Source organism: Bicyclus anynana, chromosome 24 (assembly GCF_947172395.1).
Source record: "Bicyclus anynana chromosome 24, ilBicAnyn1.1, whole genome shotgun sequence".
NCBI classification, from domain to species: domain Eukaryota; kingdom Metazoa; phylum Arthropoda; class Insecta; order Lepidoptera; family Nymphalidae; genus Bicyclus; species Bicyclus anynana.
Genome location: NC_069106.1, coordinates 1,823,827 through 1,839,811, shown reverse-complemented (window position 1 = coordinate 1,839,811; position 15,985 = coordinate 1,823,827). Strand labels below are relative to the sequence as shown.

Here is a 15,985-nt window from a genome sequence, read left to right as displayed (position 1 = left end):
TTTCTTTGTTTTTTTTTTTATTATTCTTTACAAGTTGAGTATCCTTGACTACAATCTCACCTGATGATAAGTGATGATGCAATCTAAGATGGAAGCGGGCTAACTTGTCAGGAGGAGGATGAAAGCCCACACTCCCTTTGGTTTCCACACGGCATCGCACCGAAACGCTAAATCGCCTACGCCTTTGCCGGTAGGGTAACTAGCCACGGCCGAAGCCTCCTTGTGCTAGCCGGCCGACCATTCCAAAAGCTTTAGCAGAGCGCTTGCTACGGACTATTCGGAGCCAATGTTGCCTGGATGTTGTTGCGTCTAAGATCTAGACATCAACAATGTCTCGTCTTCCCCCATCCATACAAGGCGAAGACATCTGACGTTCTTGATGTTCGTTTGTTTGACAAAGTTTTTTTTTTTACAGTACTACTGACGTTCGTGAACTGCTGGTCGGTGCGCGCCGCCACGCTGGTGCAGGACTGGTTCACGTACGCCAAGCTGCTGGCGCTCTTCATCATCATAGCGGCCGGCATCTACCAGCTGTGCCGAGGTAATGCTGCTCATTCCTGTGATCTCGCCATATTGAACTAACGGTCTAATGTCTGTCGACCAGTCCTAGATCTCCTTCTCTCCTTCTCCATCTCCTTGTCGGGGAGAGTGACCATGAAGGGACAAGGAGCGAAAAGAGAAACAACTTGTAGGGAGTCGAGAAGGCGTCCCTGGAACACGCGATAGAGCAATTACAGGATCCCTCCCTAGATTCGGCTCATATGATCGAAAGGTTGAAAGGGCTATGGGAAGAAGTTGTCTAAGTAATAATCGGGCTAATTTGGAAGAGATAAGTCCATTTGAGACCTACCTCTGACGGTTTTTTATGCGGCATCTAATCGCAACGCTAAATCGCTTGGCGGTACGTCTTTGCCGTTAGAGTGGCAACTAGCCACGGCAGAAGTCGGTGGTAGACACGAGCCAATATAGTAAACTTATAATCCTAAATTGATATTAATTGATAATCAAAACAAGGATCTCTCTCTTACAAAAAGTCAGCATTACTTGTGCTAGAGATCTCGAGAAGTAAAGGTATTTTAGTTTACAATTACGCATGTAACTGATAACCAAATACGGATTCCTGGTTTTGGCAAGGTTCCTGAATTCTGAAATTAAGGAGTAGGTACTTCTCCTTTCCGAGAGAGTTTTTATTAAACGATGATTACTAAAATGGTAGTTAGTAAAACTTTCTGGAATACAGCGAATAAAGTGGATAGATGATGTCAAAGAATGAACCAAGTTAGACTTAACACAGCTTCAAATTTTTGCAAAATACCGGAAGAGTTTTCTATACATGGTCATGTATAGAAAACTCTTTCGGTATTTTGCAAAATTTTGAAGCTGTTCAAAACGCCAAACTTCAGTTGGAAGACGGCACCCAGTGATGATGATTTTTTGCTCATATTTAACTGAAATTAAAAAAATACAACCGACTTCAAAATTATTAAAAATATTTACTAAACTAAAAAACGAAAAATAATATCGTATGTTCAGTATGTTGTATGCGATCAGTTTGACGGCGGTACCAAGGTAGTGCTGTGTTAATTAAAGCCAGGCGTCTTTGGGTGATTGGTGAACATTCGTAAAAGATTCCGACGAATTGATAGCCTCCTCCTTTTTTTGAAGTTGGTTAAAAAGCGAAAACGATTCCAAAAAGATCGAAAATTGGAAAAACGGAAGAATGCCTTATCTATACTAATCTATACTTTCTATACTAATATTATAAAGAGGTAAAGTTTGTAAGTTTGTAAGTTTGTCACATTTTTTAAATGGGGTAATCTTCGGAACTACTGGTCCGATTTTAAAAATTCTTTCACCAGTAGAATGCTACATTATCGGGGAGTGCTATAGGCTATATTTTATATTGGTATCATACATATTAGCCGAGTTATCACAGGTTTTGTCATACAGGTCGGACTGAAAATCCTCTTAAACAGACTTATTCGCATGCGCTGCCTTAACTATTGTGTAAAATTGAAATTAATGTATGGAGAATTTATGTATCTTTATAAGTTCTACAAAAAAGTCCCCGACACCATATATCTATCTTCTATATATTAGCAGATATAGTACCTTTTGTGTTTTAAAAATTATTAATTTTATATACTTAGGTTTACGTCATTATTTATACAACTAAACTTTAATCCTTATTAAAATAAATTATTTAATAATCACAAGGATATTATGGAGATAAGATTTGCCCTTTACAGTATGTTAATTACTTAAATAGTTTCGGAGATAATACAAAATTTCTAAAAGACGCAGAAATTCCGCTATATGACGCCCGGCGCTTTCATTTACGTAGTTCCCGTTCCCGGGTGAATATGGGGATCAAACATAGCCTATGACACTCGCAAATAACGTAGCTTTCTATTGGTAAAACAATTTTCCAAATCGGTCCAGTAGATCCAGAGATTACCTCCTACAACCACACGAACTTTACCTCTTTATATTATTAGCATAGAAGTCTCTATTTCTCTTGGTCATACCACCACTCTCGAAGGACTGGACCGATTTTGCTAAGGGTAGGAGTAAGATAGAGAAGTTACAGGGTAGGGTAGGGTACGGGTAGGGAAGCGTAGGGGTAGTGTAGGGGTAGGGTAGGTTTAGGGCCGGGTTTAGGGTAGTGGTAGGGTAGGGGTAGGGTAGAGGTACGGGTAGGATAGGGAAGTGGTAGGGTAGGGGTAGGATAGGCATGAGATAAGGGTACGGGTGGGATAGGGGTAGGAAAGGGATAGGGTACGGGGAGGGTAGGGGTAGGATGGGGGTAGGGGTAGGAAGGAGGAAAGGGTGTAGGTAAGGTAGGTATAGGGTAGGGGTAGGTTTGGGGTAGGGTAGGGGTAGGGTGGGGGTAGGGGTAGGGTAGATGTAGGGGTTGGGTAGGGTAGGGTTTAGGTAGTGTTAGGGTAGGGTAGGGGTAGTAGTAAAGTTGACATCGAAATTTACGCGGACGAAGTCGCGGGCGTCCGCTAGTCATTAGATAAAAAGACCGCCTCACAATACAAACCTCATTTGCCGACGTCGGACGCAGACGTTGTTGATATCAATGGCTCGAGATAAATCAATTTGTCTCACAAATTGCTCCTTTGTGTATATAGGAAGAGCTCTACTAGTCTAAGAGCCGGTGAACCCCAGACCTTCGTCGTTTTAAAAAAGATCAAAGTTTGTCAGCTCGTGCTCCTACCCTAAGTACAAGATACATACTTTCAACCTATTAAGTAGAAAGAGTAATTTTTTATATTTTCCTCGGCATAATATGAAAAATTATATCCCCATTCGGCAGACACATAGCATCATGGCAACACTTCGCAAGAGACCCTTAAAGTTTTAACTTAAATAGTGTTTTTCGAAGGGTTCCCGCGAAGCTAAGTGACAGGCGACTGTTTAGCCGCCTCGGCTTTAAACATTGCTGTGGAAAATGGAAAAAATCACTTTATAATCAGACGATTCCGGGTCTGGATCCTTGAAACCTCTTACCTCCCAAAGCCACCACGATCCAAACCCCATAGTTGGCCACCATATTTACCTTTGGTAGGAACATGAGCTGACAAACCAGCTTTTATAAAATGACGAAGGTCTGGCTGGTACGTGTCGTATCGGTCCTTTTACCTGCATAATGCGTGACAGTACGGAATACTCGTTTCTTTTGTTAATACAATAAGAAGAACGATCTAAAGACTAAGCTTGTAGTGCTCGGGACAACCTTATGAGCAACGACGTTAATGATTATTCTTTAAGCCAGTGCCCGATTTACGAGCCACATTTAAGCAGCGTCCTCCCTGTCCCATTAAAGGAAATGTCTAGTCCAGAGGTGAACTATTCGAATAGTCTGCCTATAATGTACGAAATTAATTAAGAAAGATTGATAGGTTAGGAAACGGGCAAAACTGGTAAGCAACTGTCACGCCAACATTGTCAAAGTTCAGTAATTGGTTACGGAAGGCGTCGGCGCGACTCGCGGACAGACGGACGGCGTCTTATTAGATGATTGCTGCGATCCGGTGCGCGGGGATTATTTAATTTCATGTGAAAAGGCGCTTTGTTGCATTATTGAGCCGATGCATACCTTTATGCATACACGCACGTCAAATAGAAATCCGGGCAAGTGCGAGTCGAACTCGCTCACCGGGTCCTGTACATTTAATCTACATGTTTGCTTAATAAATATGCTTAACCTCGAAGATTAATTACCTTACCTTATCAGCCGATAGACGCCCACTGCTGGACATAGGCCTCTTGCATTGACCTCCAAGCACAGCGATCTCGAGCCACCAGCATCCAGCGGCTCCCTGCAACCTTGAATTGAATGAATGAAATGAATTCTAAACGTGTGACAAGACTGGTGGACTATAAAACCTAACCCCTCTCATTCTAAGAAGAGACGCGTGCTCAACAATGACCCGAATGATTCTAATAGATCAACGAAAAGTAGATATCTACATACAAAATCGAACTATGTGTCCCGCCCATTGCCACTTCAGCTACGCGACTCGTTGAGCTATGTCGATGACTTTGGTTCTTCTCCATTTCTGATTTGAAAATATTTGTAATTGCAGGCAAAGTGGAACACTTCTCGTTCGAAGGCACCACAAACGACGTGACCTCTATAGCCCTGTCCTTCTATTCTGGACTATTCGCATACAATGGATGGTAAGTTTTCACTCTTTGATGGCCGAATGGAGAGGTGGAAAAAAAATACCTGTATTTTTAATATACTTTTGAATAAGAAACCTCAGCTGACTTATCCTTAGAGCTACACAAATTATGCCCATCACGTGAATGAATGTGACAAGTGAAGAATGGCGACAAGAATATTGACTGCATTTCCTCGTTGGACATCCAGACTGATCCTTTGCGCAAAAATTTCACGACACGATGTTAAATTATTCAAGATAGAAAAGCGCCTGGATACGTCGAGATTCGAGAAAAACTCAATTTCCAAAAAACGGATGTAAAAACTTTCCTCTTTAGTTTAGATCGAGTGGGGTTAAAACTTGGGTTAAAACTTAATTCCTCTCATCAGGAACTACCTCAACTTCATCATCGAAGAGTTGAAGGATCCTGTGCGCAATCTGCCGCGGGCCATCGCCATCTCTTGCACGCTGGTCACCGTGGTGTACACCTTCACCAATGTCGCCTTCTACACCACCCTCTCGCCTGCTGAGGTTTGTTACGAGCTTCTGTTCTTCTTTCATCAATTTCTACAGGAGCTACCGCAACTTCATCATTGAAGAGCTAAAGTATTCTATAAATCTCCACCAACGTCGCTTCTACACCATCCTCTCGCCTGCTGAGGTTTATTACAAGCTTTCAATGTTATTTCATCTTTCTCCACTACAGAAACTACCTTTAATAACAGGTCTACGATTTTATCAGATGTATTCACAGAGCCTTTTTCAAGAACGCTCATATGTATAGTACGATTGTATAAGATGCTTTTCTAGAACTTTCTTTCAAAATGCTTGTATCTAATGTAGCATCATTATCAGTCTACCTATATTATAATATTGTCATATTTCATTACAGGTGCTGGGATCTACAGCCGTGGCGGTGACATTCGCAGAGCGGTTGTTCGGATGGTTCGCGTTGTCAATTCCTCTGTTCGTAGCGGCATCTACTTTCGGCGCCGTTAACGGAGTTCTGCTTACTTCTTCAAGGTAAGTGTATCACGTCAAGTTTAACTTTTAAAACTTTGGGTAACCTTGATAGCCCTGTGGATATGACCTCTGCCTCCGATTCCAGAGGGTGTGGGTTCGAATCCGGTTCGGGGAATGCACCTCCAACATTTCAGTTGTGTGCATTTTAAGAAATTAAATATCACGTGTCTCAAACGGTGCAGAAATAACATCGTGAGGAAACCTGCATACCAGAGAATTTTCTTAATTCTCTGTATGTCTGAAGTCTGCCAATCCGCATTGGGCCAGCGTCTAACCCTCTCATTCTGAGAGCAGTGAGCCGAATATGGATTGATAATGACGAAGTAGGTACCTACATCACGATGGCTATGAAAAGTGAACCTTATGCACCTATCGATAAGGTTCATTGAAATATTCCAGATTGTTCTACGCGGGAGCAGCGCAAGGTCAGATGCCCGGCATGCTGACAATGGTGACAACGCGCGCGACGCCGGCGCCGGCCGTGCTGGCGGTCGCCTTGCTGTCGCTGCTCTACCTCACAGTGTCGGACATCATCGCGTTGATCAACTACGTTGGATTCGCTACATGGGTGAGTATCTTATTTTATTCAATGACAAGTTAGCTCTTAACTGTGATCAGGACGATAAAGAAGCGGGAACTTACTTGAAAGAGGGGGGACGGGTCCTACTCGACTTCGTATTGCTTAATCCAGAGTCTTTGCCGGTAAGGTGGTACCTTTTGACGGCCTCTGTGGCACAGTGGTATGCGCTGTGGATTTACAAGACTGAGGTCCTGGGTGCGATCCCCGGCTGGGCATATTTAGATTTTCTTAATTGGTCCAGGTCTGGCTGGCTGGCTAGTTACCCTAACGGCAAAGACGTACCGACAAGCGATTTAGCGTTCCGGTACGATGCCGTGTAGAAACCGAAAGAGGTGTGGATTTTCATCCTCCTCCTAACAAGTTAGCCCGCTTCCATCTTAGACTGCATCATCACTTACTATCAGGTGAGATTATATTCAAGGGCTAACTTGTAAAGAATAAAAAAAAAAAGTTAGTTGTGATCAGGACAAAGATGAAGAAGCGGATTTACTTGAAAGAGGTACAGGTTAAATCTAACCAAATGACGGATTCTACTCGACTTCGTATTCAAAGTCTTTGCCGGTAACTAGTCGAGGTCGATGCCGCGATAATTTAAAATTATATGAAACTAGCGGACGCCCGCGACTTCATCCGCGTGGAATTCAGTTTTTCACAAATCCCGCGGGAACCATGTATTTTTACAGGGATGAAAAGTAGCATATGTGTTAATCTAGAGTATTTCATTCAAAATTTCAGCCAAAGCCGCTTCAGTAGCCGCAGCGTAAAAGAGGAACAAACATACTTACACACTTTCACACTTACACACAAACTTTCGGCTTTATAATATTAGTGTGATATCACGGTACATGGAGATTATCAATTTAACCAGTATGTTAGCCTTTGACATCTTCTAAAAATGTGTTTCATAAATGTAAGTATGTTTGTCTCAAATACTGAGTCAGAGTACAAAAATATTTGTTGGTTTGTCTTGGGATTTTCCAATATTCGTAGGTTTTATTATAGTCGGTTTAGTAGGGTTATTTTTCTAATTTATTCTTGTTCTTAATGAAATAATTTCGTGCTTTAACTAGCTCTCTCCAGTGTAGATCTGGACCTTAGATTTCGATGGAACGTCCTCTAATGATTCCGTCAACAATTATTACTGAAGTATAATTTATTAATTTTTATGATTTAAATTTCCAGTTGAGTATAGGAGCTGCAGTACTTTGTCTTCCAGTTCTGCGTTACAAACAGCCCAATTTAGAGAGGCCTATAAAGGTCAACTTATTCTTCCCAGGTGAGCAAAAACAACTTTATTTAATAGATTAACATATCTCCAAAATTTTGTGATGAGAGTATTTAAATCAATATTATGATAGTTCAAAAGTTTGGGACCAACATGACTCCCTTGTGAAATCTCATTAATTCTTTAAGGGTTTTGAAAAAAATCGTAAATCTCGGGAAGCCATGGATTTTTCGTGACAGCTATGTGTTAATACAGTATCTATCTTTAATTTAAATTATAGCCAAATCGGTCCAGTAGTTGCGGTGTTAAAGAGTAACAAACATCCATACAGACGTTCGCGTTTACAATATTAGTATAGTAGGATTTATATTTGTTGTTGTTGCCTCCGATTCCGGAGGGTGTGGGTTCGAATCCAGTCTGAGGAATGCACCTCCAACTTTTCAGTTGTGAGCATTTTAAGAAATTAAATATCACGTGTCTCAAACGGTGAAGGAAAACATCGTGAGGAAACCTGCATACCAGAGACTTTTCTTAATTGTCTGCGTGTGTGAAGTCTGCCAATCCGCATTAGGCCAGCGTGGTGGACTATTGGCCTTACCCTTCTCATTCTGAGATACTCAAGGTCAGCAGTGAGCCGAATATGGGTTGATAATGATGATAATGAGGATTGTAAGTTCCCTTGTGCTTACTGAGATAACAGTAAATCACTTCATCACTACACTATTATAGCCAGCACCGGACGTCCGATCTCCACCGACGACACTGACAGACTGCCTGTTTTCTCCTCCACTTCACATACGCAGAGAATTATCTTAATTCTCTGCGTATGTGAAGTCTCCCAATCCGCATTGGGCCAGCGTGGTGGACTACAGGCCTTGCCCCTCTCATTCTGAGAGGAGACTCGAGCTCAGCAGTGAGCCGAATATGGGTTGATAACGTAACACTTACTGAGCGCCTATAATTTGTTGAGATTATTGTGGAATAATTGTATCCTTTTGATGTTTCACACACTCATTGTATAACTAACCTAACCTAACCTAACTATACACAAACACTACAAAGATTATAACCTAACCTAACCTAACTATACAAAAACACTACAAAGATTTATAATTATGTATTGTTCCTTTTCCAGTGGTGTACATAATCTGCACAATAGCGGTGGTGGCTTTCCCCGCGTACGCGTCCCCCGGTGAGACCGGCGTCGGCTGCCTCATGATACTGACGGCTGTGCCCGTCTACCTGCTGCTGCTGGAGCCGAGGACCAGGCTCAAGGGACTCGGCGCTGTCACTGGTGAGTGCTGAGAACATGAGGGGAGTGAGAGGTCCGGGCAGCAAATACCCCTTATACATAGAATAGCACGCACCTCGCTTACTGCTTCAGGAACTAGAGACCAGTCTTAAAGGGCTGGGCGAGTTTCATTGGGACCTGCCGGCGTAGCCATGTTGACTTTCTACGATCGAAAACGCCCACGAAAACTTCAAAGTTCGACAACGATATGTAGCGTAATCGACGCAACGAATAGAAAAGTCGTAGCCATATTTAGCATGATATCTATTCGTTCCTAGTACAAATATAAATAGAGATCGCTATGGCCAAGTTGTCAATTTTGACGAGCGCTAGTTTATCAATGTTTTGACTTTATTACGCGTTACTTTTTAAGTTTTAATTATCATCGTCTTTTAATATATTTAAATAACAAAGCTTGTAATGAAAAAAGGCAAAGTTAGATAAGATTCATTATATTTGTTAAAAGATTGAATACAAAGCTCGATAGATGGCGCTGAATCTAGGAAGATTACAGCGCCTCGATAGGCGCTAAATGGCGCTGTACTCTTCATAAGTTCAGTGCATTTACAGATATTTATAACATCTAGTTAAAATAACTATTTTAATCGTAAAAAATTGGTATTATTGTAATATTAAATAATAATAGGACAATCGATATTATTGACGAGATGTTATGCCTTATTTTCAAATTATTTCAGTCACTAAATACTAGACAACTTTTAAATTTAGTGACTGATTACTTGAACGGTACACCTATTAAATCTACAGGCCCTCGGGTCAGGAGAGATCCCAACAAACACGTCCGTGATTTATAGAAGTAATGAAGACAATTGTTTCAGATGCGGCAACGCGTTTGATGCAAAAGTTAACGTTATCCGTTCGACCAAAAATGAAGGTAAGAACGTTTTTACACCTCACCATCTGGTGTTCTATCTACTTGGTTCACATTTCTTTTTATTCAACCACGAGTTGAATCGACTTAAAACCCTATTTTGAATGTAGTAGAGACTACTTTACCATAGACAAGGTTTATTGAGTTCTTCCAGAGGATTTGAATGAAGAACACGGCCAATCTTGTTCATTATTTTAGTACAATTACGTCATCCGTAGTAGTGATTTGTCGCAGTGACTGAGAAATACCCGCTGTCTGTATTTGTGTAACGTCTTTTTTTCAAAACTGTGGTAATTGACTGGCTAAAGCCATACTTGATGTGAACGGTTTAAAAACAAATTAAAAATGAGTATAAATCGCTAATAATTTCACAACTATTAATAATAATTATTATTAACTTGTACCTCAACTAATGAAAATAAACTAGATTAATAAGCTTAGAACAATTATATAAGTATACCTAGCTAATATATTTTTAATAACATTTTATAAAAAAAAACCAATAGATAATTTAAAATAAATAAGATAAGAAATGACATGTATTTTCTACCTTTCTAACTAACATTTCTTGTTGGTAACCAGTGCACATTGAATATGGCTTTAGTATTCACGATAAAGTCATTTTCATGAAAGAAGTCCCGCGGCTAAAACCTGAACTAAAATTGACAGCGTCTTACACAAATGACATTAAGACCGCCATTACCAAATGACAATGAGTGCCATTGAGACATATTTCATGAAAAGGACTATACGTTATACTCATTTTATTGTTTTTTGTTCTCAGTGAATTCTACTCAACTGACCAACGGAGTATGCCACGACTCGACATATCCGACGACAAAAACTTACAGTATTTAGTATAGCAGTTGCAATACGTTAGATACCTTGTATGATATTATACAAATGTATTGTTTACGTGTATATGTGTATCAGATTATACAAATTGGAAATGTGTATTATGTGTATTGTTAATTGTAGTGTTATTAGTGTATAGGAGGCAAATGTTTATGTCATTTTATAAGTATACTAGTCGTTTAGAAGTTCATGTGGCGCGTGCAATGTTTTTTTTTAAACTTTAAAAGTTCACGATTTTTTTCTAACAAAGTTTATCTTTATGTGTTTTGATATTAATCTTAATAAAACAAATAATTGTTTAATCTATAGCCTGCTCAGAAAATTTAAAAAACCTACAATGACGTCGCCACAAGCAGTTTGAAGATTCTTTGTCTAAATTTTTAGCAGTCTGCGTAGAGATTGGCTACTGGCAGTAGAGACTGAAATTGCTCGGCAAATTAAAAAAAAATGAGCATTCCTATAATTGTAGTGGAAATATTGGAATAACTTAGTTTGATATTTGAAATTGTTTTATCTGTTAATGTCACACGTATTCGTTTTTTCTTGCGTTGCCCACCGACTGTTTTTTAAATTTGTCGGACGATTTCAAACTCTACTTCCAATAGCCAAACATTTTTCATTTTTCTGGTCAAGGTATACCTGCAAATACTTTAATGCGTGAAATGAACTGAAAGCTAGTGTATTTATATGAAGATATAAACTTCTGTCAAGATGAAAATGCTTGCCAATTACATTTTAGATTTTTTTTATTATATAACATTTTTTAAAGATTTTCTTGTGTCAATTTTTGCGGACAATTGCCATTAAAAAAAATATAAATTTCGTTATTTTTAAATATTAAGCAAGTAGGACGATGTTTCTTTTAAATTACCAATTATATAATCTTTACAATTTAAAATTAGTCCTGAATATTGGCAGTTCATTTTAGTCCCATAAAATTGAAAAATCATGACATTATGAACTAAAATTCATAATAGTAACTGTTGTATGCATGTTCTTAAATAAAAGTTTGTATCAAATGTTATACAAAATACCATTTACAATTTATTATTATATAAGAACAAATGAAGTGATATTTCAAATAAATAGTACAATCAATGTAAACTATTAATAGTTACGTAATTTTACTTATTTCTATTTTTAACACATTTTTTTATCAATTGACGTTTTTCCACATTTTTGATGGGAAGTGTTATTTTAAGTGTGTGTAGTGCAAAAAATAATTTAGAATTAATATTTAAGATTCAGATTCTTTACTCGTACTTTAGTTCAGATATTTTGTGCGTATGTTTTTTTTAATATTTTGAAATAAAAGCGACTACTCAGACGACAATATTTCATAATAAGCTGTAGCTTTTATAAACGTAGGTAGATAGGGTTATATTTAATGGTTTGTAATTGTAACATGTATGCGTGTAGATTGTTGAATTTGAGGCAAATGAAAAATATACAAAAAAATAAAATGTTAAATTGCTTTGTCATAATATCCGTGAGCGTCTTGCACAAAGCAAAAAAAAATTAGGTACAGAACTATATTTTGTCTATGACATTGAAATTGCTTTGGAGCGAAATGCGTTTTGTGTATCATTTTGTAGTCATAAGTAAACTCTCTGTCTATTAATTCTATTGTCTTTTAATTTGGTTGTATTAAGAAAACTGATTTAATTAACTTATGCTTAAAGTAAATCTATTAATAGGTTTATTTTAAGTGTTTTATCCTGTATGACAAATCCATGGGTTTTATTTTTGCTGTCCGAATTTGATTCGTTTGAATTTTGGACAGGCAAAGTTCGATTTACAGCCTGTTTGATTGTTAAGTTAGGTTTTATTAAAAAAAAATCTTGTTAATTTTTCTGCAGACTGCTTTAAAATGACAGAAAGTTGATGATTATTAGGTTAATATTTAATAATCGTCAACTAAATTGTTTCACTGAACAATCTTCTTTATGTATGTATATTTTCTACGTTACACATATTTATTCGGGTTCTCCCGAACGAGCCGGTTTCCGAGCAGGCTTTAGTACCATAGACCACATCCATACGCTGCGGCAGGTTATACAGAAGACTCACGAGTATAACCAGCCACTTTGCTTAGCGTTTGTGGACTATGAGAAAGCCTTCGATTCGGTGGAAACTTGGGCTGTGCTGAGGTCTTTGCACAGATGCCGGATCGATTACAGGTACATTCAAGCGTTGAAGTGTTTGTATGAAAGCGCCACTATGTCAGTCCGTATACAGGATCAGACTATGAGACCAATCCAATTGCAGCGAGGAGCTAAATAGCGAGACAATAAAAATTTTCACACAGAAAATCTTTATTATGTTTTTTTAACTTCTGTAACGTGAACTAAAAATATTTTCATACGAAGTACGTTTGCTGAACTAAACTAGAAGTACCTACTTTATTTTTTTCAAAAATGGCTGTGTTTTCATTTTTAATTATACCCAAAGACATTTTAAAGTAAATGCAATATGTAATTTCCAGATTTTTTTATTACTATTTTTTAAGAACAATTTATTGAGTAGTTTTTATTTTTATACGAATCATTTCTATTGTAAGTAAGTAAATAAGTAAGACTATTTTTTTTGAAAATGTACGTATTAATGTTTTGAACTTAAGTATTGAATACATTCCATCAAAATACTGCCAGGATTAAAATTATTCCTTCTAAAGAATTTAAAGTGCTCTAAATTAATTTTATTTTAAATTTTGTAGAATATAACTGACTTCTGTAAAAAGCTGTTACTTATCCTAATTATTATCTGAACCGATAAAGGTGACTATACTTTTAGGTTATCTATAGTTTTTTTGAGTTAGAAAATTACTATTAAGATATTTGATTTGAATTTAAATGCATTTAACATTCATATTTGTCAACATACCACGTTCCTTTGATGGCCCGTATTTAACTAAAAATGTTTTTTTTTATATAAAAAAATATATATACAGTAGTATTTATCAAACAAAATACATAATCTCTCTAATATCCCGTTTGAAAAAAAAAATATAGATTACAATCAGTAAAATAATATAGACATCGAGTAATATACTTAATTTTTTTTACAGCTTTTATATTCCCTTACTGAAAAACTGTGTTAGGAGTAAGTACAACAGTCCAGCCGGGATCGAACTCGGTCCCTTTTACCGTGGAGTTGAGGATCGTTTTAGGACACTTTATGAATAATATAATTTATTTATTTATTTTAAGCCTGGTTATTTATTTATCTATAATTATAATATATTTAATTATTTATATAGTTTAATTATTATTTATTGTTAAATAACAGTTTTTGATTTTCATATTAAGTTAATATGAATACGGGCCACTATTTCGTAGTCATATCATTATAATGAATATCGACGGTAAAAAGGCTAAATTGAACAAACACCATGACTTTAACTTTACGGGTGTACCATTTAAAGTTTGATTTTTCATATTTTTTTAAAATATCAAATAGATATATTTCAGTACTCAGTGGATATCATTCTGATATCATTCTGATATCCACTAAGTACTCAAAATTTGGCTTTAGGAGTCGTTTGATTAATTTAGCCTTTGAAACGTTGATATAAATAAGTAAATAAATGAATAAAAATAAATAATAATAATTATGTTTGGAAATTTTAAAAAGAATGCAATTATTGTAGGAATTGTCTTGTAATTTGTAAAATTTGTATCGTTGTTTCTGTTACGCGCTGGGCGTTGAATTGCAGACGCAATGTGACAATAATAAATTATTCAAGAAGGGTTTTTTTTTATTATTTACCCTCCCTATGTTTTTTTTTATTATATTTAGCTAGGTAATATGTAGGTACTTGTAAACAACTTAGCTCGGCGCCGCATATTACTGCTACGACTAGGTATATTAATAATTATATAGTTACTTTATATAAATCTAAATATTATTATAAACGAAAGACGAGAAACTACCGAAAACGGATTATGAAAGATGGCACACTAGACATCTGTCGAGCGTGTCATCGTCCTGTTACATCGAGTTAGCGGTTAAATTCAAAAATACCCAAGGAATCAATAAATGAATTCGTTTTTTTTTCTAATTTTCTCGCATTTTTTCCCACGGAAAAATAGGCAGTGGACAGCCGTAGACAAAAAAGTAAATAGACGGCAAGATTGTATCTATCGCATTCCCTTTTAAAAGAGGACAACTTATGCGTGGAGATTTTGTAAGGAAACAAAGATTTATTACTATAGTAGAATGGGATTATTATCTGTTGAACGGCCATACAGGATCAGTGGCACATTCAATGTAATCTATGGTGGCACACTTTTTAGCGTCCCACCGTGGTCCCACCGCATAATGAAGAAACAACATTTTTAAGCTAACAATATGAAAGAACGAGACACACCGCATCTCCTCGAGCTTCCTTGACAGGTCGGATTTGCCTCTCTTTAGAGTCCAAAGGAAAATATATTTAGTGTCCTAATTCATCATCATCATCATCATCATCATCATATCAGCCGATGGACGTCCACTGCAGGACATAGGCCTTTTGTAGGGACTTCCAAACATCACGATACTGAGCCACCTGCATCCAGCGAATCCCTGCGACTCGCTTGATGTCGTCAGTCCACCTGGTGGGGGGTCGGCCAACACTGCGCTTACTAGTGCGGGGTCGCCATTCCAGCACTTTGGGACCCCAACGTCCATCGGCTCTTCGCACTATGTGCCCCGCCCATTGCCACTTCAGCTTCGCAACTCGTTGAGCTATGTCAGTGACTTTGGTTCTTCTGCGGATCTCCTCATTTCTGATTCGATCACGCAGAGATACTCCTAACATAGCTCGTTCCATCGCCCGCTGTGTGACTCTGAGCCTTCTTATGAGGCCCATAGTTAGCGACCAAGTCTCGGAACCATAGGTCATCACTGGCAACACGCACTGTTCGAAGACTTTTGTCTTCAGGCACTGAGGAATTTCGGACGAAAAGATGTCGCGAAGTTTCCCGAATGCAGCCCAGCCGAGTTGGATTCGACGGTTCACCTCTTTCTCGAAATTGGACCTACCTAACTGGATCATATGTCCTAGGTATATGTATTCGTCTACAATTTCGAGTGCAGCGTTCTCAACTATAACTGGGTGGAGCGATACATGAGCATTACACATTATTTTTGTTTTGCCCATGTTCATTTTCAGGCCCACCTGTTGAGAAACGCTGCTGATGTTATATTTTCCTTTGGACTGTGTCCTAATTAATGAAGTCCAATTTCTATTCACACATTTTTCCAGTACGCTATCCTAGTTTTTAAATAAAATCCTTGGGTTTAAATGTTCCACGATGATGGTGATTGACACAAACGGCTAAAAAGATAGTGATTGATGTCACTTGACAGCTCGACTTATTTATATTTTATATATTTGACGTCCGTGACGGATGGATAAAAGCAACCAAAATTATATTACAGTCTGTGGCATATTAAACCTTCA

General features: G+C 37.8%; 1 protein-coding gene across 1 annotated transcript in view; it reads left to right on the top strand.

Moving 5' to 3' along the window:
• Positions 1 to 14,288, top strand: part of LOC112043999 (large neutral amino acids transporter small subunit 1) — a 48,271-nt gene extending 33,983 nt beyond the window's left edge. The window contains exons 5-13 of the mRNA XM_024079714.2: positions 416 to 541; positions 4,596 to 4,689; positions 5,063 to 5,204; positions 5,566 to 5,696; positions 6,096 to 6,264; positions 7,459 to 7,552; positions 8,637 to 8,795; positions 9,632 to 9,687; positions 10,469 to 14,288. Of these exons, the coding sequence (XP_023935482.1) occupies positions 416 to 541; positions 4,596 to 4,689; positions 5,063 to 5,204; positions 5,566 to 5,696; positions 6,096 to 6,264; positions 7,459 to 7,552; positions 8,637 to 8,795; positions 9,632 to 9,687; positions 10,469 to 10,471 (974 nt within the window). The 3' untranslated portion in view covers positions 10,472 to 14,288. The remainder of the gene's footprint in view (positions 1 to 415; positions 542 to 4,595; positions 4,690 to 5,062; positions 5,205 to 5,565; positions 5,697 to 6,095; positions 6,265 to 7,458; positions 7,553 to 8,636; positions 8,796 to 9,631; positions 9,688 to 10,468) is intronic.
• The last annotated feature ends 1,697 nt before the right edge of the window (positions 14,289 to 15,985 follow it).